We start from the raw sequence: 27295 nt of genomic DNA on the forward strand, positions 1-27295 counted from the left end.
CACTAGTTCAGACTGATCTTATCTGATTCTTGGGAAGCTAGGAGCTCTATTGATACTTTTAAATCACTCAACACCACATACTGCATTCAGAGAAGTCTTTCTTTTGCATTTCTCAGAATTTTGCCATTGACTGGCCAAATACATTTTCAACATGTCAAGCAGTTGTAAAGGATTGGGGATAAACTTGTCACAGAGGGAGGTGTGAACATTTATTGGCTGGTATTGCATAACTCAGTCTACACTGGTTTACAGTGATGGCACCATTTTACAGAGCATATGACAGTTCAAATAAAAAGAGGTGGTTAACTTATTGCTGATTCAATGACAGTAGATGCAGATTTGAATTTTCAGACCTCAGACAAGCTATGGCTTGAACATTTATGCATTTGTAAACTAGATTTTCTTAATTAAAAAAGGTGGGTTATGTCTTTTATTTCACACAGTAAAGTTTCTGTATGAATGCTTTGTTCAAACAAGATTTGATTCACACTCATAAGACGATCTTTCATCTTCAGCATACCTATGTGGCTGATTTAGGACAGCAGCCAATTCTGTGTTACCTTTCCACATTTTCTTTTCTCCATCCAATCTTTAAATGTTTTCACACAACACAGCAACATAGAACAGTCCTAAAATGGCCCAAAAATATATATAGATAAAATAAAATCATAATTAAAAGTGTTGATATTGAGTTCCACGTAAAAGCCAAATTAAAATAAAAGATAAACATTATAAAATAAGGTGCTGGCAAATGTTGGGAAACTTAGGGTACCACAATCATATTTTATCTAACCTTAGAAGCACTTAAACGATTATTCATCACTGTGGTGCACAGACACATCATTGTAATCTCAAGTGAAGCTGGACTCCATGCAGATGTAATTCAGTCACAATGTAATTTTACGCATTGTATCTAAAAATGAAGTATGAATTGTGTGTGTTTGCATTTGTGTGATGACTCCAGAGGGAAACTGCAACTGTCAAGATTATCACCATGATCAGTGTTTCCATATCCTTAAGGACCCTGAGCAAGCAGAGTAATTTTCCATGAGCCAAATATGAAGTTATAAAATATAAAGTGAGTCACAAAAGGAAACGATACAACCACAAAATAAAATTTGAAGTGATCCTCATGCCTTGTATTTCTCCTTCCCTGTTTCACTAATGACGCAGATATGCTGTAATAGAAAAGAACCCATTAGTGTTCCAGCATACTCATGATTTACATAATTTGTTGAGATGATGTTAGCCTGTTCAGACTCAGAACACACACAGGCACAGAATGTTCAAACTCAAGGAAGCATTAACATAAAGATTATTTATTTGTTGTGCTTCTTTGTCTACCTCATTTACTTACATTTAGATCTCTGAAGTACTCGTTGTAGTCTAGCGCATATCCAACCACAAATTTGTCGGGAACCTCAAATCCCACAACTAAAAAACAAAAACAAACAAACAAACAAACAAAAAAAAAAAACAGGTGGATACATCACTTTTTCAAATGTTTGTAGAGGTAAACTAAAAAACTTTAATGAGGAGAAGCATCAATACAATGTGAAATATAAAGTGTAAGAGCATAACATTTTGGTTTGTCTCATACTCACAGTCAGGTCGATAGCCAACACTTCTGGGTGTTCTTTTCACCAATAGACTGAAGAGAGAAATCGGTTTTATTACTGACCTAAATACTTTATTGATACAGGATATTCAGGCAGTCTTGAAATTGCAACCCCCCCCCAAAAAAAAAAAAAACAACAACTAAACTACTGTGCTTATGAACTATTCAGAGAAAGATGATCATATGGCTCTTTTTGTTACACAAGATACAGTAGTTTCCATTTGAAAGAGGGCTGTCAAGAGACTAAATTACCTTGCTACTTTCACCATTTTGGGATTGTACTGTTTGAGGAGTTGAAGTAATGTCTTCATTGTCTTCCCTGTATCGATTATATCCTTGTAAAAAGAGAAGAACTTGTTAGTGGTCTTGGAAATGAAACCTTGTTGCTTTTATATGGATGGGAAAAAAAGCGGTACATACCTCCACGATCAAGACATTCTGTGTACAAAGACATGAATAAAAATATCAGTAACATCATCACAATTATCTCTGTCAAGAAAGAGTGTTTTACTCATAATACATCATAAAACAACTTCTGCCCTCTGTTCATCTTACCTTTCCTGTCAGCGTAGACAAGTCATCTCCACCAATAACTTTGATTTCACCCGTTGACTGATCATTCTACAAAAAGTGTGAGGACAATGACATGTTGTCAGACTTCACATTTTATCTTCTACAGATTAGCATAAATGGTTTCCAATTAGATAAAAATGCAGTTGTATTTGCTAGTTCTATGTGTGCTAAAATGTAACACTCCAGATAAAATTACTTACGTAAAATGCAGCCAATTACCTCAATGCACTTACAACCGAATACTCACATAATGGTCATGTATGGAAATATTGGTAAAGGTTTGCAAACCTTTGAAAGGAAATCTGAAAATGTATATGTTGCCCATATGCTGAAGAAAAAAACATAATTCCAATATTTTTAACCTGTGTGAATTACCAGTTTTAGATTTTTTCTAGCTTTGAATCTGTTTTTCCTGTTTTTGATAGCACATTGCTAAATGCATCAACACTGTGGTCATGCACATGGTTGTGCACCCATTTGCAACCAAATACAAAGTACAAAATTTATTACACAGTAGCTCTTCAGGCGGATGAAATCCACTGTCATTGGGATGGAGCGGTCACTGTTCCTGTTCAGAGCCTTGATGTAGTCCAGCAGGTCTGCAAAGAACTTGTACCCCCCTTTCAGTACACAGAGAGCTACAATATGGTGCCCTCCCATTTCCTTTAAGATCTCTCTAGCCAGTCTCTCTGTCCTGGAGTCACATGGGAGAGAGAAGGAGAGAAAAAAAAGAAAAGGATCATCAGTCCAGGTTTTTTTTATTTTTTTATTGCTACTGTGCTGTGAGCATTGGTTTTAATTTCACCTAAGTTAGCATGAGCAGGCGTTACTGATATATATATATATTATTTATTTTTTTTAATTTTTTTTTTTACACACTCCACAACCGCAGGATCCTGTTAACAGAAGTCACCAAAAAATCCAAAAGGTTGGCTGTTAAGAAACACAAATGTGCTCACATCAGCCTCTGAAATGATACAACTCACCTGTCCAAGATGAGTCCATGTGGGATGTACACCCTCTCCAGGTCTGCAGCATAGTGTTTTGGTATGCAGAAAAGGTCCAGGTCATAACCCTGCTCTTCATCACTGATCTGAAATAAAACATGGCAAAGGGTTAAAAAAGTATCAGGGGCTTTACTTGACATGGCACATGGGGCATTCATCTGATACAGGCCAGTAAGAAGGGGGTGGGTTCAGTGGTGGTCTACTTTCCCATCGACTAATTCAACAGATTTTCTGATGCAAAACACAAACTCAGAGAACAATGGATGATTCTGTGAGGCAAAACATCATTTTGTTTGCTTAGTATGCTTTGAAAGAGGACTTTTTTTATTTGTGCTTATTTAGTCATGATTAAAAATACTTTTTAATCCTAATACTTGAGTCTAAACTCTCAGACGTTGACTGACTGAGAAACTCCACACAATGCCACATATTGTAAGCTGTTATCACATTTCATGTTTTGTACAAACATATTTTCAGCTCTAGCTCAAACTGCATGCTACAGCATAACTGGTATCATGTGACAGCGAGGTGCTGTCGGAACAATATGAGTGACCACAGGCAGAGTCACCGTGCTAGTCTTCTTAGCTCAACAAAATCCTGTTTTAAACTGACTAAACTGAAACTTTAGTCTCAATGAGGAACAGCACATCATGATGGAAGCCCGATGAGCTAACCAGGAAGATGCTGGGCAAAACATGCTGTGCTACTTTTGCTACTTCACGGGGCAACAAAACAAACCTCTTCCAGCAATTAAAAAAAAAAAAACACCACAAAGCCATTATTTTACAAAATCATTCAGCCCTAGTCCATTTGTCTTGGCTACATCCATTCAGTTACAAATAATGACTGATACCAAGCAGATGTCCTCAAAGTGACATGATCTGTGTCGTCAGCTTGTTGGCTGCTATTTAAGCAGTGAAATTATGAGAAATTATGAGATGAAACATGACAACCAATGAACTTTCTGGAGGTGAATGGGAGAATGATCTTAAAATTTGTATTAACAAAGACCATGTTTGACAACCTTGCTCTGTACAACTAATTTCATTTGAAATGTGGTTAGGGAGGCAGTCTTTTAATGCTGTTTTAGCAAAATGTGTCATGGTCTGTGTCAGACAGTGGATGTGCCAATCTGCTGACTAGAATTAATGACAATAAAACTAAAACAAAATGGTGAGATTAAACAGGAGTTTTTTTGGAAACTAGGGCTTTGGTTATCATTTGCTTATTCCTGTATCCTATCATTTCAAACTGGAATACATAGAGTGGCAAGAAAAATTAAGTTAACGCTTTGAACATTTAAGTCCATCTATAATAAGTTCAAGTCTTTGTCCAAACTACAACTATGAGCAAACACAATTTGTTTGAAGTAAAATGCACAATGTCTGCTGAAAGTATGAAAAACCCTCAGAATAGAAGGGATGCTAACTGGAGCCAGGAGTTATCAAACCTGCAGTCCAATAAATGACATCCCATCAGAGGTGTGGGTTAAGACTGCATAGTAGGGGTGGGCAATGGTTTTAGATTATTCTGTAACTTCTAAAAATATAAATATTCAAATAGTTCATGTGATGATGGTTCTGTCTTTACAAGGTGTCATTTCCCCTTTGTCTCAGCAGCACCTAGAAATATCATATCTTACTTAATATGACAAATGAGGCTTTTATTTTAGATATTTGAGCCTTACATGTGCCATTGGCACACATATTTCTTAAACTTTGTGAAGCCTCAATTCAGGGCCAAGTGCTGAAAATTAATTATTTGTGAATAGTTCTGTGGAAGATAAATAACCTGCATCTGTGCACAATGTTAATTTGATAGAGATGTTTATGAGGTCTATTCCCCTAAATTAAAAGGAACTGTTGAAAAGCCTCCTGCTTTCTCTGTATGTTGCAGCAGTATGCAGCATGTGTAAACGGGTTGATGATTGATTAAAAGACAAATAGTTTCCAGCAATGATTGAATAGGACTTTTGCTGGAAATTTGCATCTCTACTACATAGATTTAAAAACACTGAAATATTTTGGGTTTGCTTTTAACAAGAATCATCTGCTGATTTAAACATTGCTTCACAAAAGAGAGACATACACACATCTCTCATTTATATGAAGCTGACAATGAGACAAACTTCCTGTAAAGGGAGATGGCTTAGTTCTGTTGCTACTGTCCCAGGACGTGACCACCAACTAAGATGACTATGCAGAGTAATCATTACTTTATCTGAGAGTAACGAGTAAAGGCTTAAAACAATTAGTGGGGCTAATCAGCATCTGTTCATTTGTCTACCATACACAGATCATGGTGTGTGGTTGCACAGACTATAGCTATAAAAGTCAATACACGCCAATCCTAAAAAGGGGCAATACGGTGGTGGCAGGATCATCATTTCTGGCTATTTTTCCTATTTTTGACACTATGCAGACCATTTAACGAAATAAGGATTAAAAAATTATGTAGTTATTATGCCATAAAATCAATAACACTAGACTAGATAGGGTTTGACTAGTAAAACATAGCCCTCTGTGATAATACGACCCAAATAAAGGTTAAGAATCAAATCGATTTATGACCTCAAAACTGAAAATGAAATCAAATCGAGGATGTGAAATATGAGAGCTGTTGTATCTTACAGGTTATTGGCAGGGTGGCTGTCCACCTGTAAAGGCTCAGGAAACATCAGATAAAGCTGGAGGACAATGACCCTAAACACAGAAGTATATCCCCTTCAGAGTACTTCAGACTAGAGCCAGAGCTCAGATAATTGCTCTTGATTTCAAAGAGTCATCCATGTCACCTGGTATTAGTCTGAGGTACGAAATCTAAGGCTCAACAACCTTTTCCAGCACAACTGCAATGTTATAATCATAGTTATTATAATTGTTTATTTGACATTTGAGAACATCACACGTTATGATCAATCAATGCAGGGTTATACACCCTTTTGATTGTCAGCTGTAAAATACAGTGGTTTACAAACGTTCCAAACCATTTTCCTAAAAAAGTGAAGAGGACTTTTGGACTTTACTATATGTGCCTTGCTTGTCAGGGCCACTGCACAGGTCGTAGAATTCAGTAATTCTTGTTCAGGTTAATAGTTTTATTATTCAATTGTAACTTAAAACAAACAACAAGGAAACTATTATATATTATATTATTATGATCTGCAGTCAGCTTTACAACACGGGCTATGTTTTCTCGGGAAATGTCTAATCTAATTTTGTTTGTGGCAACAACACTAACCCTGCCCGTCTTTAGTGCCATTTCCTCATTGTAAATCTCACTGAATCTTACTGATACACCAACAAAACCAGGGACAACTTGCTTTCACAGATGATCCAGCTGATTCAGCTGATCTCCAGAGTCGTATGGGCTCAAACCAATTCTCTCTACTAATGAAGCTTGCAGACACCAAAGCCTGTCTAAATTCTAACACACTTCTAGACGTAAAAAAAAAACAACCTCCAGACAAAATTGGCCCACATGTCCCACCCACTCATTTTGTTTTCAGCAAAATTAGATTCATACCTCTGGGCATAAGTACTCTGTCACTGTTGCACGTGAGTCTAAATCCAAATGGTAATGCTATATGCTAGTTGTACACATAGACGTCAGTCCGTTACCGTTTGTCCTCCAGGAGTCAAACACGCCCACATATTTGCGACCAGTTAGCTTCTCGCAAAACAGACCAGTATAAACGCCAAAACTTGTGATTGTGCCAAAACAGGAAATCTACCCCGCAAATAGACAGACCCGCACACGAGGTTTCGGCTTTTCGGAGGGTCCGCTGCGTCAGCAACGCAAAGCGTGGACAGCGCGTGCTCTCGACAGCCGCAGGCCAGTCTGCATCATGGACAGTTATTCACAACATAAAGCTCGTTGCCAGGGTGATCGCACCCCGAGGCGGCCGTTATCACGCGCAGGTGACCCACCTTGAACGGGCCAGGGGAGGCCCGTGGGTGAGACACACACCGCAGGTCTCCGCCGAACAGCGCGATCGTCCGCGGGCATGGAGAGGTAACCTATCACCACGACTTTCCGCTTTAATTCCAGTTTTCCGAGCGGACCTACCACAACACAGGAGCTGCTGGGTGTCGCCATGTCCGTGTTGGTCCCTGAAGTTCGGTGCTGCGTCTCCTGCCGGGGAGGCTGCTGTGTGTTCCTTTTTTGGCGTCGGGCTGCTCAGCCTTAGGACAGCGGCACACACATGGAGGAGGAGAACCTCAGCTACACGAGAGTCGGCTGCTGCTACTACCACTGCTGGGTCTTCTTCTTTGGTGTCGGAGGTTGTCAAAGGAGTCTGTTGGAGCACTACAGCCACCGGAGACTCCGACCGAGACGATGTTGTGACGCAAGAGGGCGGGGGGCAAATCAAATGAGCGGGAGAGGTTAGCCCCGCCCTCCACATGAGGGGTGGCGTCAAACGTCAGATGCTTTATTGTCTCCAGTCTTGCTTCAGACTTTGATGCTAATATCGATAAATCTAAAAATTATAGCTAAAAAATGGTCTGGTGAAGCGCATTTCACAACTGTGGCTTTGGACAGCTGGGCAAAAATACCGATTATCTTTTTAGAGCAAGATTACATGTCATTTGCAATGCTACATTGTTAACTACAACAACTATTTTGTGATGGAGTAATCTGATTGTTCTCACAATTGACTAATTATTATCTAATGGCCATCACAATTACTCTTTAAGTGACGTCTTTTTCGTGTTAATTTTGTTTATTAAATCATAATGAAAAGTAAAAAGAAAGGACAGATGTATTTGAGAAATTAGAGCCATGAAAATGTCTAGTTTATTTATCAGCCTGTTATTTAAGATCGACTTGTATATGCTGTCAGGTAGTTTAATCTATAGCAAACGCATTTTATTATTTCTTTGTATCCTCCAATGTTTTCATTTGTATGCAAAGTTTTAAACAGTTGTAAAACAAGTGTGATGTATACTAAAAAACAATAATCTGAAATATTATGTGTGGTATTGAGTGATTTAAAAAAAAAAAAAAGGCTGTAGCTTCGATTTCTACAATTATTAAATGAGTCTCAGTTAGATTCCATCACTACTGACGACACTAATGCAGGTACAGGATTTTACATGCTGATTTCAGTTAAAATGTGCGACTTCATATTGGGAAATGTTTATTGCAACTATAGTTGAACGAGTAATTAAGTTATTACTAAAAGTTACTGACTTTTCTTTGTATGGTTAAAATCTCACCCTCTTTTAGAGACATGGCACTGAACATTATGAAGTCACATATTATTGGCCTCAGAGCACTTGGTGAAGAAATTAAATGCCCTCTGAATGTTCCTGATATATTGCATTATCACTATGAGTGCATCATAACCATACTTAAACCTTTTCCAACGTAACCAGCTCATCTGCAAGTCCAAGAATGTTTATATCAATTCCCCTGAAGTGGTGTCAAGATAGCACATTCCAGAGACTAAAAATTTGATTTTATGAGGTCACAGTGTAATTTGACCATGAAAATTGAACAGTTAAGTCAAATTGGACACCTGTGCCAAATTTAAATCCTTACCAAAATACTGTGTTCATAAGAGTGCGGCCTTCATAAAGGCCGGAAAACATCAGGCCACCAGATGTTTCATAAGGTGGAACTGTGGGGGCTCTACACTTACAATCTCATTAACTTTTTAAACTCTTTAAATCATGTTTATAGTATACCTACGAGTCAGTTACTTAGATATAATCTTATGTTTTACTGACAACTATAAATGCCACTAAAAGTCAGGAGTTGCTCCATAAAAACAGACAACTTCCTCTTAAAAAACTGAAAATGATGATCCTGCATGTTCTGGAATTAGTCTACTAATTCATAAATTATGAAATTGTTTAAAACATTTATTAAAGTGTCAAAGAACATATTCATGGTATTTATATATTTTGGCCTGAGACGTCTTTCCAACAATAAATATAATAAGGGACACAATCTGCTCACTGATGATGAACTGCACTTCAGGTGAGGTGAAGTCAAACCGAAACCTTGCAAAAGTGAGTAATTATTGGAATTACTTTCTCTTTCATGTTTAGTGGTTTTGATGATTTTGCAGTAAATATCAGAGAATTTCCAAAATAAATGACCAGTTCTCAATTTATACTGAGGAAATCTTACTGTAGTACTGTAATACAAATCTCAGACTGTAGACTTCACACACCAACGCACCAAAGCTTTACCACAAAATGCTGTCTTGTGGACCAACAGCTGATTTTTACTGCAGAACTAAAGTTCCACATGGACACATGAGAGGCCTCACTGTGAATGGAGATTGTGTAGCTACTGTAACGTCTCATAGCTATATTGTTTTACTTTGATCTTTCAGTCAGGACTTTTCAAACCTTTTTGAACAACTTAGGCGTACGGTTTTCTGTTTTCAGTATCCTGTGGACACACAAACACACACACACTCAAATCAAAGACTGAGTAAAAGTGTAAAATAAAATATTTTCTATTTCCAATCATTCGTGAATACATTTGAGATACAAGTAACAGTACATCAAACAAAGTCAAGCCAACTCATCTAAAGAGCTCTACTTTGCCCTTTAGCAGCTAAAAAAAATAATAATAATTAAAAAAAAAAAAGAAATCCACCTTTAACAGTGGGAAAATCCAAGTGCATGCTGGCAGAACTTGTAATCGTGACTGTCTGAAATCCAGATATTCAAAATTACTTATGATGATAATAATACAGTAGCAAAATATTACATATCAAGAAAGAAAGGCTAACATGAAAAGAGTATTCTTAAGACATGTTTACAGAAACAAGGTAATCAAACTGCACAACTTCATAGAGAGACTAGTAACAAATAGACCCCTCTTAAAAGTGAGTCCCTCAGAAGCTAAGGAAGAGGAAAAAGAGGAGGTTTTCAGCAAGTGTGGGTTGTGTAATCTGTGGGAGCATGGGCAGTGAGTGACAATCAAAGATCAGCTCTTATTCACGACAATAATACATGTATTTGAAACCGAGCGCATAACTGGCTCTTGGGAAAGATAAGCCATGGCTTTTCATTATCCTGCTACAGTCCCCTTCTCTGCTCTGCTGAGTACCACCAGTCTGTGAATAGATCATCCAGTCAACTCAAAAACAGGGTTTGACGACAAAGACGTCTGGTGCACATTGGGACATCATGTCCATTCACTGGAAGAAATCATGTGAAGGACTCTTGGGAGCTTATGGACCCCAACTTTGTGAGTAGGCTAAGATTTAGTATCAAAAAATACGTCTCCCTTGTCCGAATTCTTCAGTTTTCTCCTCATGTCACATCAATCGGGACAACCTGTAAGAAAAACAAACAAACAAACAAACAAAAAAAAAAAAAACTAACCACAAATGACATCAACCAAGTGACAGGAAATGTGTAAATCCCATTTAATTAATCCTCACACAAAAACCACACCATTATTAGCTGACCTAGTTGCCATTCACTTGAGTTGAGGGTGTTCTTCCATGGTCAATTGCTGCCTTCTCTCTACTGCGGCTCTCTCGCTCCTCATCCTCTTCATCTCTCTCCTCATTACCACTGTGGTTCTTACAATACAGTCTACAACACATACAATACTTTTAAGTAACAAATTACAAAAACACAAACCAATACAAATCACTGTTAGTTTTCTGAACAATTGTAATGCAAACTAGAGATGTTCCATTTTGTACACTAGTTGAAGGTTGTTTTGAACTCAGAGTTACAGAAACAGCAATATCGTGCTCATCGAGGAAAACACTGAAAGTTGTGTAAATTCTAAAGGTTACAATAAAGCTGAGTTCTACATGTGATTAAAGAAAGAACAGAGTTAGTTGTTGTTGGCAGGGAAATGCAGTTCTGATGTAAACAGTCAGGCTATGGCCTCGGCCTAGAGTTGGACAGGCATTACAGGTATAAAACAAAATAAATATAAATTAACAATCCAGGTTTAAGTTCTGAGGATATCTACTCAGATGGTACCGATGTCCTAGGACATCTTTACCGACAAACTATGTCCATATTGATTGTTGATTCACAGTTAATTGTGCACAAATTAACTAATCCCGTTTTCTGGTAAGGCTCTCTCATCCAGGGCTGTGCAACAAGGCCAATGTTGCAAAATGTTATCATAAAAATGTTCAGTCTGTAAGCATAATCAATTAAGCCCAAGGTTTAAGTTTAAAGGGGACTTTTGCTGCATTGGTGAAAGCAGACAAGATGGCAAATGTTAGCAAAGAGGCGAGTGATTTATTTTTGGGCAGATTACATGTTAAGTAATCGTACTTAACATTTATTTACTGTATTTTTTAGTATGTTACACAATTCTATAAATTTTAATAAAATTTCAATTGAGGAAATTTATATTGTAATAATTCCTATTATTGTTTTGATGCCCAGGATGTTGTCATGATCTACAGAGTTACAATAAAGGTATCCTGTAGAGTTTCTACACTGTGTTCTGATCAGCGGATCCCAATTGTTTGGTTCATATATGTGCTTGAAAACACACAAAGAAACATAGACATAAGGCCTTCAAGATACATTCATGAATTTAGTCAAAAGTTTTCAAGAAAACCTGCTACAAAACCCTTGATTTCCCTTGAGTTTAGTTGCAACTAGAAAATTGGCAGGTGAGAGATCATGGGTTTCAGGATGATCGGGCATGGTGAAGTAAACCAAACTAATAGCAGCGCAAAATAAATAACAGAGGATTGGCTTTGCATGTGAAGGGAAAAAACTGCTGTATTTTGTGAATTAGAAACAATTAATTTGACTTGAAAAATTGTTTATTTGTAGAAGCTGAGCTTACTTATAGATGCCACGTGCCATGTTTTCAATGTACTTGGCTTTGTCCTGCAGGCCGCAGTGATAATGGTAGGTCTTCACACATGCTTTAATTTCACAGCCAATGGTGGCACCCAACTGAGTACAGAGTGTGCATTTCTGGAAAAAAGAAACAATGTAATTTTCCTATAAAAGCAAGTTTTCAAAACTGAGGTTACACAAACATTCCTACCATTCTTTTCCCTCTCTTGATTTCCTGAATGACTGTTTTCACATCAAAGTTTCCAAACTCAGCCCGTGATGTGGTGGTCAGCTGGACTGTCCCCGATGAAAACAGCTGCAATGAGATTAGAGTGATGGAATTGGAGCAATTGCAAATGCATCCTTATCAGAAGTCTGTTGCACAAACAGCTTAACTAAAAACTTCTACCTTACCATGCACCTGTAGTGTGCTGCCACTTTTTTGGAGTTATCGGTGTGAAGCATGCCTCTTGTTTCATTCTCTTCATCACCAGCATGACAAAAGCCACAGCGCTGACCTCCATCTGCTGGGCTGGCCCGAAGAGGAGACCTGTCCCGCTGAAGAAAACAAAACAGCACTCAAAAACAGAGAGCGTGGCTAACCACCCATTCAAGAGATTGTCATGGACCAAATTTATGAACAAGTGTGCTGCCTTACATGGGAGGAGCTCTCCTCATCTGCAGCCTGTGAGGAGGTGGAGCGGCTGTCTTCTGACTGGCCACGAGATCCCACCTTGCCTCTCACCTTTTCAAACCGTCCTCTGCCTCTGCTTTGTGGAGGCAATGAGTCTGAATCATTGGCCACACCTTCCTCTTCATCTGGCAACAGACCAAGACACAATTAACAATGGAAAATGACGGCCCACTTCAGCGTTGTCAAAGAACCTCTGAAGGATTCTATATTGTCTGGTCGGCCCCTTTGAACAAAAGTCCAAGCATTGGTAGTCTGTGAACATCTGTCCTTGACTGGGCTAGCCAAGGCTGCACCAAGAAAAATGGGATGAGCTGTACAAACTTGGCTTGTACACATAATGAATTACAGATCTCAAAACAGTTTAAAATTATAATTATCTGTTTTTGATTTTTAACAATTGGGCAAATTATTCTAAAAATCTTTTCATTGTCATTATGGGTTACTGAGTAAAGACTGATGCACAATAATTAATATGCTATCAAATTACAGCTATAACTCCAAGACAGCAGGGAGAGTGCAGCAGTACAAACTGAACTGTAACTGGAGTTACTGGTGCAAGTATCAGATTTAGGACTGCAACACCTCTCACAACAAAATATGAACAGCATAATCATCACAATGAGAATTAGCAGTAAATTACATGACAAGTCACTCAGCAGTGTTTGAATGTGTTGAGATTGAAAAGGAAACAGCTGTCCAACCCTAACTGCAATCATCCATGAAGTCTTGTGTGTACCACACATTTAAGCATACCCTACCTTGAATGCCATCCTGAGAAGCATCTCGGTGTTTACGACAGTAAACGCTGTAATCAGGAAAAATAAATAAATGTATATCTATCAATGACAAATCTCTATCAAATATACTTTTATGTGCATAAGAGTGCAAAGAAAGTGACTTACAGGTAAATCCCTTGAGAAGGATTCTCTTTGATCTGTGCTTTGTCCTTCACAGCACAGTAATAGTGATATGTCCTCCGGCACGTTTTCACATCACAGCCAATAGTGGCGCCTGGTCGGTGACATGAAGAACACATCTGGAGAGGAAAAGCACAGAGCTGCATCTTTAAAAATAACCGCTGAGCACACGCAATCTTCAATGTCAGGTCAAGTGGCTGGCAACTGGTAATGTCATTTGTCAATTAACCATGTGAATTGGGATTTTCCAGCACGGATATGATATTTCTCTCCAAAGACCATGGGGCCTTGACACACACAACTGTATGAAAGGCCATATGCAAATTTCATGAAACAATATCCCTGGTGAGGAGAATTTATTTGTCGCAGGAGAAAAAACAAAATAGAGGAAGCAGGGAGATTAGTGCTGATGCACACTATATATATATATATATATATATATATATATATATATATAAATAAAATGTGCATCGTGTGCATATACACATAAAAACCATAAAAAAAAACCTGCATAAATTAACTCATAAATTACATTAAGGCTAATATATCAATCATCTTTTATTGAGTGGTATGAAAGTTTTATATGAAAATCATAAAGTGGGACAGAAGAACCACACTGAAACTAAGAGTGTGACACTGATCGTAATTAACACAAAATTAAATGCTGGTAATTTGATAAATTTAAATTACATTACTCAGCAGCGTGCCAGAGAATGAGCCACAACCTGTTTATTGTAACATGTGCAGTTCTAGATATTTATGATTAGGAAAAGCTTGTACACATGAGATGGATCTGATATACTGCTATCAGCTAGTATCAATTCTTTGTAGGGATCCATTCAATAAACATGCATACACACCATGAATACAAAGCACATCCATCAGCACACACACTGAAAAAATTTGCCCCTAGAGACATTTACAGTATGGCGAGATTATTATGTTCAGAAAAACACATGTGCATCCTCATCATGATTTACTGTGAGTTAAATAAAGCAGCTTCAGCACATCCTCAAATAAACACAGCGAATGGACATGAGATGTCGGCCTCAACACCACCACCAACCTGTACCACCACATATTTAAATCTAAAGTCTTTATCATTTAGTCATTTAAATATGTACACACACCCAGATATACTCCATTTTGTCCATACTAGTTATTCATAGTGTAAAGATTGCACATAAGTTCTACCCTGTGGCCACATCTGCGACATTGCTTTTACTCCTCTTTATTACTACATTCAAAAGACTAGCATGTACTCACCAATTTATTTCCCCTCTTGATCTCCTTTTTCACATCCTCAATGGAAAATCCTCCAATGTTCTCACTGTCTGAGTGAGATGTGACCAGGGCAGAGGAGAACAGCTACACAAGAAATTCATGTTAAAACTGTCAGTAAGGGGTTTCTGCAGTCTTTTCCTATACACTCATACCTACATCTCATTGTACCTTTGAGTTATAATCGACTATATCTGTATGAGCATTTCCTTTTACCACTTGTGATGCACAATTTTCCACCAGACAGAAGTATCACCATAATTGTACATGTTTCACCAGCATCGGATTGTGTCATCAGAGCTCATTTCACTTCAATATATCTCAAAAGATCTTTTATAGAGCCTGGAATTGTATGTTGGAGACTGGAGAGCAGTCTTTTCTTAGCCCAGTGGTCACGACCATGCAGGGATTAAAGACAATATGGAGGTTTTCAAGATTGTTTATGTAAGATGAACAATTTCTGCGAAAAAAATGTGTAGTATGTGTATTTTCATTGTTTTTTCCATTGGTAAATAGAGTTGCGGTGGGCTAGCAAGTAAAGCAACATAAAATTACAAAATTCTACGTTTTTTCCACCATAACTGTTCACTGTTTTCAATATGTGAAGTATTAGAAGTTCGTATGACATAAGTTTAAACTTTAACAGATCTCAGACTAAAAAGGTTGACAACACTGTGCTGTCCTCACCATGCACTTATGGTGGGCTGCCACCTTCTGGCTGTCAGACACCAGCAGCTGGCCACACTCCTTGTCCCGGTTGGTTCTGCAGAAGGCACATTTAGGCAGCCGCGCTGCAGCTCCTTTCCTCTGTCCTGACATGGCCAAAGGCTTTTTATATCTGACCGGGAGTCTAATGAGGGGGGGAAAAAAACACCACAGAAACGATAAAGTGAAGATGACAAGGTAACTTTCAATTACACTGACTGCCAAAAAGCTGCTTTTAAAGCAGAGAAAAAGAAGTTCTGCTCACTCATTCAATAAAAATATCTATCTGTCCTTAATATCCTGATCAAAACAGTTTAGCAACAACATAATCATTGTATCTGAGCCACAATGCAATAACATTTTTAATTCATTCGGTATGAGGATGATGTACTAAGAATTTGACTATGTGGACTATGTTGGCCCAACATTCTAGCAGTAAAGCAGCATTATAACAGTCTGATGTGGTCATATCTATGGATAAAAACCTGCAGTACTCTCTAAACGCAGCTTGCATGTTCAATTAGGAGTAAACTGTTTTCTGAAAATAAACACTCTAAAAGTGAGTGTTGTGAAATAATGGTTGTAACCTTTTGGACTGGAGCCTTGAGAAAAATATTTTCCATAAACAGTTAGAAACAACTTACATAGAAACTTTGACTCAACTGTCACATTGGCTAACTCAAAATCCTGCAATGAAAAAGTCCCTAAAGTAGAGTCCTACAAAAACGCGCACTGTATTTTTTTTTTTTTCAGAGATGTGATGGTTCACATCTGGGACCAAAACATTTGCTCCATCTGCACAGTTTCTCAACTTCTTCTCCTGATTAACTGAAGTATAATTTACTTCTGGAGAGTTTCTGATTGTCTGCAGTGTGAATGTAAAAGAAAATAAGAAGAAAAAAAAATCACAACTGTATTGACCAATGCCAGCATCTTCCAGATCTCACATTTCACAGTTCAAGGAAGGTGGCCCAAAGCGGCATGGCTATCGAAAATACGAGCAGAAATAGAGGCCTGCAATTATCAACAAATCACCAGTCATCCCAGGACCAAATGAGATTAAAAGGGAAGAGAAAGGGAAATCAGCAGAAACAGGACTCTGGGGATGGAAAACCAGATCTGATGTAACCCTTACAGACTTGTGATCACAAACCCCCATGTCCTCTCTCGTCCCATATTTTACCACATCTGTTTGCCCCAACTTCTTTGTAAAACATATTATTCATAAATGAATTTGTAATTTTTGACTGTTAGAAGAAGTGAGGACATACACATTAGCAAAAGGATTCCAACAAAAATATTGCCATTTTTCATCATTACCGGTTGCCTTTTAATTAAATCTTCAATAATGATGAAAATCAAATGAGACTGGATGGAAAGCCATCGTTTTATTTCTCAGAGTGGAGGAGTAGACCAATCCTCCAAATGCGTGCTGTCATATTCACAGGTGGTCTGATGTTGGTCCACAATGTGCTATACATTAATTACGAGAATTAAAAAGGATGTAGATAACCATGATAGTCCACAAACGAAAGTGGGTGTTTAAAAAAAAAAAATCCCAACAGCAGTGTGCTGCGACGCCTTGACAGAGCCATTACAGCCATGATAGCAGGGCCAGGCTTTCACTGCGGCGGCTCTGGCGGCGGAACCAGCGAGCGGACACACAATACTATGCATGTAAATATCACCAAATATCCTTTATTTCAACCTCTGCTGCTCACTACAAGCCTCTCCTTTCCACAGCCCTGCACCACATGGCGATGCCGTGGCCGACGTGTGACCACGACCAGCAAAACACAAAAAGTGCCTCAAATTTATGCTCCAAAGTTTTGAATTAAAGGGGGTGTGTGTCTCTTTCTCCTCCAAACTAGCTGTAACTGAAAACAATTTCCACTATCAACATCTCAACGCCCCGAAATCTCTCCCCAAGGCCCTTTCAAGCAGGGAAATAAAGGTCGACGGTGGGAAAATGTTACACTTCGACTTCATGTTTTCGCTGGAAGCCGAAAAACTGCGAATATTTCCCTTTAAATGTGGGAAATTATCATGACAGGCGCGGGTCTTTGCAAACCGTTTCGAAGTAAAGAGCGCCATACGTGATGTATCCCTGAGAAAGGAGCTGCTCCGCTGTAAGGCAGCGAGACGGCCTGAAACCACAACAGGCCACAAAACACCCCGGACACCATCCGGCCGCCGGCCCGGAGCTGCCCTCTTACCTGCTGAGACGACCCTACCGCGCCGAGAAAGTCCTAAAGATGAAAAAGTGTCCCGGCCAGCGACTGTGTTTCTTTCCGTCCTTCAGAAGTGATCGTGTGCTTTTCACACTAGCATCAAGCTAACTGCGCTCTCCCGGATACCGACGCTTCCGGGTGCAGCTTTCAAAGTAAAGGCCCCCTTGTCCGCCCCATGTTGCAATGTTTCCACCGTGAAAAGGCGCAGGAGGTCGGACTGTGCAGGAAACCCAAGGGCTTTACACAAGTACCTCATCGACATGACTTCAATTTTGAAGTATCTACCCAAAAGTAGACATGTCTTCGTGTGGGTCTCAGGTCGTATTTTCACTAAAACAGGAGTTAGAGCTGATGCTTTCAAATCGAATTGTCGAGGAAATGTGTGAAGTTTAATGTGTTCAGATTTTGGTTTGTCCAAATCTGTTTTTGATTATTTGTTTAGCAACCAATGTGTCACAAACGTGAAAATATCAATATCGACTAACAAAAGTCCTGCATCAACACCTGATTTTGAGGCCCTGTCATGATCCAATAAAAGTTGTCTTCATAGACAATACAATGAAACTATATCTATTACAGTGTGATTTGTGCTTAATGACTACTTAGAGGACATCTGATAAACACACAACTAATGCAAACAGGGGAGATGCAACAAAATTTGATCCCAGGCACAATGACAATTTAATGTAGCCTTGAAGTTGACAGCATAGACAACAACATAGAAATATACTGTGCTGGGGTAGAATTTTGAGTTATCTGAGGTGCAGTTACTACATGTAACACTCAAAATCTTCGACTGTGTTTAAATAAAAAACTGGATAGTATTCAATAGTATAATTAAAGACACATACCTTTGGATCATGTGATAGTGAGCACAAACTCTCATAATTATTTGGAAACATCTGGATTGGTTTGTGCGTTTGGACGATGGTGAACCTACAATCACTGGCATCAGCTGTTGGTGGAATGGTGCAATGTTATGGGCATCATATGGATATCATGATATCATGAAGACCCAAAGCAAAATGGTCACGGTATTCTAGCACAAGCTCCGTTGTGAGGTAACCAAAATTGTAAAAGTTAACAAAAACGTAAAATGTTTTAAGATGAAAACTGAAGGCAGTACAAGAATTTTGTTAAGATGAGAGCAGAGAACAATCCTTAAGATTTCAGTACAGTTATGAGTGTAAATATGTACAGTGACTGTATCAGTGATAATCATTAACATGACATAACTGAGTATAATGCAATGATGCCATATTAAAAAGTAAATAACCTTAAACATCATAAGTTGCACACATGCTAGTGGTGTGTTTATATTTTATTAGGAGTATTTTTGTAACTTTCTGAAATCTTGTTTGACTATATTTACCAAAATATGAGGCTAAAGGGTTTATTTAGAAAATACAATAGGGATAACTATTATTATTGTTGTTGTTGTAACTACTGTCAATATTAATATTAATAACCTTAACCTTAACCTTAAATTTTATCGTTGTTGTTGCTGTTTCAGTCATATTCCATGTCCATCTGAGGAAAATAACTGATTTTAAGTCTAAATCCTTAACGAAATTTCTTTGCCTCATCTTTTGACGAGGATCAAAGTGCGCTTGCTAATGAATACAGGGCAGTCCGGAGGACAGGGCTTTAGGTACGGTCGTTCGTGTGTCCGCCCACACCAGTAAAACAGGTTGTATGAAACATGCGCACCCACAAGGCAGGGGCGTCACAGCGCGAGTGATGAGCGGCTAAAGTGATTGGCTCAGACGACTGGCAGTCATTTTACAGAGCAAAACATACCCGCCCAGTGCCCCCGGGAAGGGGAGAGAACGCGAGTTTCAACAGAAAGAACAAGGAAATGAAGTTGTCAGGCGGTCCGACAGGCCAACCCAGCGACTCTCTGTCCACAGCCAGGCAGCCAGCAAGTTAGGTGACAGTCGGTCACGAGTAGAGAGATTTTCGTGAAATATCACAGCGATGAAGGTCGTCGGTTTGAGCAACTTGTAGGCAAAGTTATTTCCCGGTAGACAGCCACGGCTCCAGGGCCGACAACGACACGGACAATACAAACTCACCCTTCAGTGGAAAAAGAAAGTGGAGACAACTTGCTAACCTGCTAGCTAACCTTTAGCCACCGAGCCTCCTTCAGCTCCAGCCCCACAGTTCAGTCGGTGAGTCCTGACAGCCCCAGATACATGTTTCAGTTTGTTGGTTTGTGTTTTTAACCGTGCTCCCTGTTTGTAATGTACTTTTTGTTGCCTCGGATAACTGGGTCGCAGCCTAGCTAAGTTTTGGGATTATTGGTTTTCCTTTATTTATATATATATATATTGACATTTTGAACGCCTTGCTGTCAGTGACATCCTCGTGTGGGTTAAAAAGGCGTTGTGTTGATAAACTGATATTCGTGTCATCCAGTAGAAGTGTTACTTTAGTGCACACGTACCCGCATTATCTCCGACAGGTCAGTAATGTAACGCTGACTAGCTGTGTGCCTTGTTGTGGTTTTTAATAGTGTGGGTAGTTCACTTTGGCGTGTCGAGTTACAGACCTACAGTGAACCTACCCGAGCTGCTAAGCCTTCCTCAGGTGAGGGCTCTCTCAGCCATTTCCCGATGCAGAGAAATGCAGGAAATTGAACGGCTTTAAATGCACATGATAGTTTGTTGAACATTTTTCTCGTTTTGTTTTGTTTTTAACAATCTCATCACAGATTTGGGCTTGGATTACATTTCTTCAGTCATGCCTTTTCCTTTCGGGAAGTCCCAGAAGAGTCCAGCAGAAATAGTGAGGGGTTTAAAGGAGCATGTGGCCTACATGGAAAAACTGGATGCTGGAGACAGCAAAAAGTGTGAAAAGGTCAGCAATGCTGTTTTGCGTGGTATTGGTCGTCTAATATTTATCATTTTTGTCTTGTTCTCGCCAACTCATGGTCATATTCATCAACAGTTTTTTGTTTCTTGTTTGTTTTGTTTTGTTTTTTTCCCCCCACTCAGGTTGCCGAGGAGGTGTCCAAAAACCTGGCTTCACTCAAGGAAGTCCTCTGTGGAACAGGTGACAAGGAGCCTCAAACTGAAGCAGTGGCTCAGCTTGCTCAAGAGCTGTACAACACCAACCTCCTCATCGCGCTCATTGCAAACCTGCAAAGGATTGACTTTGAGGTGGGTAAAATGTACTTCTTTATGCAATGACTGTGTGTGCTTAAAAAAAGGGGAGGGGTATTGATTACTTTTGGGAGACACCAAACGGTCAGTGTGTATGCCTGATTTGAACAGCTTTGCCAAAAGCAAAAAGTGTCTTTGCATGTTATCATTACCCAGTCAGCCATTCATTTGTCAGAGTGCTTTCCCTGTTACAGGGGAAGAAGGATGTGGTTCATTTGTTCAGCAATATTGTGAGACGACAGATTGGCACTCGCACACCCACAGTAGAGTACATCTCTACACATCCACAGATCCTCTTCATGCTTCTGAAAGGGTAAGTTCTTCTTTTCCAGCTTCAGAACCTCGCGATATGATATTTTGACATTGCATATGAGTGCTTGGTTTCTTTCCTCGTACATATTAAAGACAGTGCTACTTGCAGAGGCCTCTAAAGGAATCTATTCTTACTGCGCCCTCAAAGGCAGTTTTGGTGGTTTTGCCTCTGTAGTGAAATTGCCTTCAATCAACATTCATTCATGCATTCGTCTTCTACTGCTTATCCATTTCTGGGTTGCGGTGGTTGCTGGACCCAATGCCAGCTCACACTGGGTGAGAGCAGGGTCACCCTGGACATGTCGCCAGTCCATCACAGGGCCAAAACACAGAGACAAACAACCACACTTACAGATAATTTAGAGTCACCAGTTAACCCAAACATGATGTCTTTGGATGGTGGGAGGAAACCCACGCAGGCACGGGGAGAGCATGCCAACTCCACACAGAAAGGCCCCAGCCCAGGAACCGAACCCATGGCCTTCTTGTTGTGGGGCAACAGCGCTAACCGCTATGCCACCGTGCTGCCCTCCACTTAACGATATTTTACATTACACAGTATGTGTTTCAACAACTCCCAGAGGAACAAGCATGAGCATGTTGCATTCACATGTGGGTAACACATGGAGATGTAGAGGTTGATAGTTGAGTGCTGGTTTTACAGCGCTGAAAAAATTAGTCATCCCGCTTACTGAAAAAGCAACCTTTTCTAATGGCTTCACTGCATTTCAATTTATTAAGGTTACTCTCAATGGAGCAAAAGCTCTCTTTGCAAATTGCAATTTCTCCGATGACTTTGTTGTGTGGTTTTATTGAACTTAATTTCCAAATGTTAAATATGTAAACAGGAACGTCATTTGATCTTCAAAGACGGACCACAAATCCTGACATTTAGGGTGTATGTTCTGTAACAGGTATGCAGATATGACTTGACTTGACGTGTATCAACCCATACAGATACGAGAGTGCAGAAGTGGCTCTGAACTGTGGAATGATGCTGAGGGAGTGCCTGCGTCACGAGCCTCTAGCACGAACTGTGCTTTTCTCTGAGGAGTTCTACTGCTTCTTCCGCTATGTGGAGCTTTCAACCTTTGACATTGCTTCAGATGCCTTCGCCTCATTCAAGGTACGCAGACATTTTTTCGCTTTCAGTGTTGCATCTTGATATACCAGTTGATTCTGGGTATGAATTCCTATCTGAACATCACTCTTCTGTTTCCTCCCAGGATCTCCTCACGAGACACAAGATTATGTGTGCAGATTTCCTGGAGAACAATTATGACAGGGTGGGCCTTCAAAATTTTTTATCATTACTCTGAAGATAAAAATTGTTTGTTTCACCTTCTGTGCCATAACATCTTTTGGCCTTGGCTTTCAGGTCTTCACAGAATATGAGAAGCTCCTACATTCTGACAATTATGTCACCAAACGACAGTCTTTGAAGGTAAAAGCTCTGCTGCTCTATCAAATCAAAGCCACTGATAAAACTTGAGTTCCAAATTCACATGCAACTGATATTATTTAATCAATAACTATTATTCAGCTCCTTGGGGAACTTCTCCTGGATCGACACAACTTTACTGTCATGACCAAGTACATCAGTCGGGCAGAGAACTTGAAGCTGATGATGAACTTGCTAAGAGACAACAGCAGAAATATCCAGTTTGAGGCATTCCATGTCTTCAAGGTATGCATTTAAAACATGCCTCAAGTTAGTTGTCCTCAGGATGAAACATTTCAGACCATCAATGTCACATCATCTGTGTCTCTCATGTTGAAGGTATTTGTTGCAAACCCCAACAAGACCCAGCCCGTGCTGGACATACTGCTGAAGAACCAGACCAAACTCGTGGACTTCCTGAGCCACTTCCAGACAGACAGAGCTGAGGATGAGCAGTTCTGTGATGAGAAGAACTATCTGATTAAGCAGATCCGAGACCTGAAGAGGCCCACAGCACCGGAGGAAGCTTAAAAACCGGAGAGACAACTGCTTTGTCAGGTGGTAGATCTAAATGGTAGTGGATGGAGCTGCAGAGGGCTACATGCGAGTATAAAAGGCATACTTCATTAAAGTTTAATATTAACTACAAAATATAGGAAAAAAGTAAAGCATACTTCCTTAACTTTCTATTTTTAGTGTGGATATGGAGGTGATTTCCATCCAGCAACCTGAGTGGGCCAGGAACTGTTATTTAAACCATAGTGTTTTCTCTTTAGTGACAATGCAGTACATTTAGTCCGTTCCTTTAATGTGGGACCTTAAACTCCTCCCTTTCCACATAAATTGTTGTTGGCAGAAACCTTAAAGACGGATACATGACTCACATGCCAACATGAGATTTTTTTTTTTCCAAAAAATCCGTCTATATTTTAAAAATCTGAGGTGGAGTAAATATATTATTTTTCTAATGTATCTTCATAGTTAACAGTTGAAAACGTACAGTAACTCTGAACATTGCTTAGCCTAACTAATTGCATAGGTTTGGATTATTGCCTTATTGTAAACTGTTGTGTTGTACAGGGTGTAAATGATCTTTAGAAATTTGGCTTTGTCACAGTGGCATGTAACCTAGAGGCCAGTTAAACACACATTCATTTTTGGGGATTATTGTGAGGTTATTAGGCCTTTGGTCATGTGTGAGGTTACAGAGGTCTGAAATGATCTGCAGTGCTGTACTTGCCGACACATTAGCTGGCACAGGAAGAAAAAATCAAAAACACAAAGAAATCAATTTATTGTGCTGTGATTTTTTTTTTTTTTTTTTTTAATAGAAAGGCTGAGTTCACTGAGGCTAACATGACTGAAATGGAAACACAGCATCAGATAATGCTGCAGGGTAGCAGCCATCCATTCACCACAATCATGGACAACTAGGATATACAAATTGATCTCACTTTGAGCACTCCAATTGATCCTCACATGCTAAGCCCAGATAGCAATAATTCATTTGAAAAAGTTATTTAAAAAATAATTAATGTGGTTTTCAAATACTTGATATATGTACCATCTTAGGTATTTTTACAGTCTAAGCACTGCATAACGTGAGAAATAATATTGCAGTTTACACAGAAGCATTGCACAAGGATGCATCACAGTTCCGTTGCACTGTAAATCTGTTACGTTCATTTCAGAGCATATTATTTCAGATTAGCTGACACGTCTAAGAGGCAGTTTTCGGTTGGAGTTGCTTCTTGATTAACTTTACTGATTTTCTGTGACACTCATTAAGCCACACTCAAAATGAGAAATGGACAGAATGAAAGGAAACTGAATCTGATGAAATCTCCATAATCTCACTTGTCCTATCATCCATTCAGCTACAAATAGTAACACCAAAGAAGGCAAAAGATAAGAAAGTTGCTCAGCCAGGATTTTAAATTTCATGCCGTTTTCTTCTCTGATATGATGAAATATTTCAATAGAATACACAATAACATAACTGTGACTCATCAGGAAGACATTTCTAAGAATAACCACATGCACTGTCTAAACTTTGTTTTGGGTGAAAGGCACTGAATTCATTGAGTTCCATATGCCTCATCAATTAGTTATACTTTTTAAAAAGACTTGTGTTGATTAAAATTGCCTTACTTCGGCCATTTTCATTAAAATGGCACATTTCAAGATGTGTTGTCTGTCACACAGTCTTCTAGTACATACCTCATGGAATTTGAGTTTGCAAATGCTGCATTCTTTTTTTCTTTTCCTCCTGAGATATTTTATTTGACATTTTAAAATACACAGCAGTGGTTTGTATGCATGCCTTACATTGATATATATAAGTTCATACTTGAACAGGGACTGCAGTCTGCTTTTCACAATGGAAGACTGGATTTTTAAACTTTAAATATTTCATTGGGTCATGCCATGCAAATGTTAATTCATAATGAATTGCAGTGTGGTACCTTGTCACGAATGTTGCCTTGTTTTAAAAACATTTAATGGAACATAACGCTGATGTAAAATTCCACACCTTTTAATTTGTTTTTAAACCAAAGTGACTATAAAAAGGGTAAAATGTATATTTGAAGCCACAAATGCATTACCAGTTTATTTCTCAGGTCCACATCCAGTGAAGTCTAGGTTTAACATTGACTGTGTTACACTCCAACTGTGATCCTGTGAGTCCAGCATACAGGACTCAGAGCTCAAAAGGACCACACTTTGGAAAAGCTTTTCTGGTGTGGTTAAATAATTGCTATTTGGTACATTGCATCAGATAGTGACAAAGTAGGTTTTAAGACCCATAAAATAATTAGAAAAATCTGCTGTGAATGTGCTACCCCATGCTTAAATACAGACTGAAGTCCTGCACACAGTGAACCATCATGTCTCCAGTAAATGAAAGAAAGTTTGTCTGCGTGTATGAATTTCTTAGAATACCCTGACTTTAACTCTTTGCTGATAAGCTGTCAGTAAACAGGCTGTCCTCTGTAACAACAAAGATGATCAGGCAGAAAAATGCCGCATTTTAACACAAATATCCCAGAATGTTCAAACTTTCCTGAAAATTGGGTCCAATGATGACATGAAGTGTGTGAAGGACATGATATACAAAGAGATCCCACCAGAGGGAGCCGTTGACAACAGTGGGCACCTTTTTATTGGTTGTATCCACAAAGCATTTCATATTTATCAAACCTTACCTCTAGTTATTATTGTATAAATCACTGGCAATATTATATAGATATCAACAGAAATCCCTTAAGATCAAACTATATATCATGATTTAGAGTTTTCTGTTTTAATATTTGTTGTGCTTTACCTTTTTATTCTTTTTTTTTTTTCTATTTCCTTTTTTTTTTTTCCACAGTCTGGATATTCTCTTTATTTACCATGGGATGAGATATGTGTACATAACTTTATAAAGGGTAAATTTGTGAACACATTCATGAAATAAAACTTTATGGCAATTTTTTTTTGCTTCAACAGTTAAGTGCACAGAACTGTGAATGAGTTTTTATGAGCAGTGCCTTTATTCTGCAGTTTTTCCCCTGATATAACCGCATCCGTTGGACAAGAAGAGTCATTCCCACTGATGCGGGTAGTTTGATGACCTCATGTATCAACCAATCATAATGCTGATCACAGTTCCAGTCAGCCAGAATAAGTAACCATGGTTTACGGCCTTTTAAAACACAGAGATACCACTTATTAGCCTTTGCATAGATAAACACTCAAATCTAATGTTTATCTCTGCAAACAGTATTTTTGATTTTATTCCCAAGATACTGAAGAAAACTATAAATCTCTTTTTCATTTTGTGTGGGTTACTTATTTCTGTTTTAAGACACTTGAGTTAAGAAATCCAGATTCTAAACAGATCAAGGTGAAATAAGAAAATCCTTTGTTTTCACTCAGCTGTTCTTGCTCCAGGGTCATCAATGTAAGAGGTGAAGTAAGAAGTCTTCATTGTCTTCAGCCTCACTAAACCATTTATAAAGCTGACTGAGGCCGTCTGCATAAGACGGATCATCTTTTCTCCTACTCCTTTCAGTGTAACTTTGACATTGTTGAAATTATTAATTGCTCAAAGGATTATACATGTTAAATTTTCAGTATTGCTGATATGATTGTGAGGTGAAAATCACTGACCAGCCGTTTGTGTTCTTTGTAAATCAGGCAGTTACAGTGTCTTGGGCCAGCTGGAACATTTTTGACTTTTTTATGTAATTATCTTGACCATTTTCATCATCCATCCCTCATATTTCTGACCTTTTACTAGTTAAATTAAAAAAACAGTTTCAGCTTTAGCATGACCTGGAGCTCCTCAACAAAGTCTTGAAAGTGCAGACACAGTTAAGACAGATCCATGCAGTTGTATGGCAGGTTTGGGGGGGAAAAAAAGAAAGAAAATAGGCAGACATCCCCTCCTCCCAGTTGGAGATCTGGCTGTGAAGCAGTACTGTCAGCTCAAAACACTGGGACACATTCCTTCCTTCCATGAGGCCAGCCCAGTGGGCTGACAGGCTATTGTCTCTGTGCAGGTCAATTGCAGCT

General features: G+C 38.9%; 3 protein-coding genes across 4 annotated transcripts; 1 reads left to right on the top strand and 2 right to left on the bottom strand.

The window, feature by feature from the left end:
• Positions 1 to 196: 196 nt before the first annotated feature.
• Positions 197 to 7527, bottom strand: hprt1 (hypoxanthine phosphoribosyltransferase 1). Of its 2 annotated transcripts, none has more exons than XM_029511977.1 (9): positions 7270 to 7527; positions 3178 to 3284; positions 2702 to 2885; positions 2174 to 2239; positions 2039 to 2056; positions 1871 to 1953; positions 1605 to 1651; positions 1358 to 1434; positions 197 to 1178 (listed from the first exon to the last, which is right to left on the bottom strand). In XM_029511977.1, exons 1-9 carry the CDS (start codon positions 7294 to 7296, stop codon positions 1131 to 1133), a joined length of 657 nt encoding a protein of 218 aa, XP_029367837.1. In that variant the 5' UTR covers positions 7297 to 7527; the 3' UTR covers positions 197 to 1130. The 2 variants fall into 2 exon arrangements, with proteins under 2 accessions (XP_029367837.1, XP_029367836.1); XM_029511976.1 differs by having other exon boundaries at positions 7267 to 7527.
• A 2133-nt stretch (positions 7528 to 9660) lies between these two features.
• Positions 9661 to 17940, bottom strand: phf6 (PHD finger protein 6). Its single transcript, XM_029512388.1, has 11 exons — positions 17804 to 17940; positions 15570 to 15732; positions 14868 to 14969; positions 13587 to 13720; positions 13443 to 13489; positions 12649 to 12809; positions 12405 to 12548; positions 12202 to 12306; positions 11995 to 12128; positions 10634 to 10763; positions 9661 to 10499 (listed from the first exon to the last, which is right to left on the bottom strand). The coding sequence occupies exons 2-10, from the start codon at positions 15699 to 15701 to the stop codon at positions 10634 to 10636; spliced, it is 1089 nt and encodes a 362-aa protein (XP_029368248.1). The 5' UTR covers positions 15702 to 15732; positions 17804 to 17940; the 3' UTR covers positions 9661 to 10499.
• Positions 17941 to 19655: 1715 nt separating this feature from the next.
• cab39l1 (calcium binding protein 39, like 1) lies at positions 19656 to 26168 on the top strand. The gene is made up of 9 exons (XM_029513154.1): positions 19656 to 19989; positions 20532 to 20677; positions 20815 to 20979; positions 21177 to 21295; positions 22252 to 22420; positions 22521 to 22580; positions 22673 to 22738; positions 22838 to 22981; positions 23075 to 26168. The coding sequence occupies exons 2-9, from the start codon at positions 20561 to 20563 to the stop codon at positions 23264 to 23266; spliced, it is 1032 nt and encodes a 343-aa protein (XP_029369014.1). The 5' UTR covers positions 19656 to 19989; positions 20532 to 20560; the 3' UTR covers positions 23267 to 26168.
• The last annotated feature ends 1127 nt before the right edge of the window (positions 26169 to 27295 follow it).

This window comes from Echeneis naucrates, chromosome 10 (genome assembly GCF_900963305.1).
Source record: "Echeneis naucrates chromosome 10, fEcheNa1.1, whole genome shotgun sequence".
Classification (NCBI taxonomy): Eukaryota; Metazoa; Chordata; class Actinopteri; order Carangiformes; family Echeneidae; genus Echeneis; species Echeneis naucrates.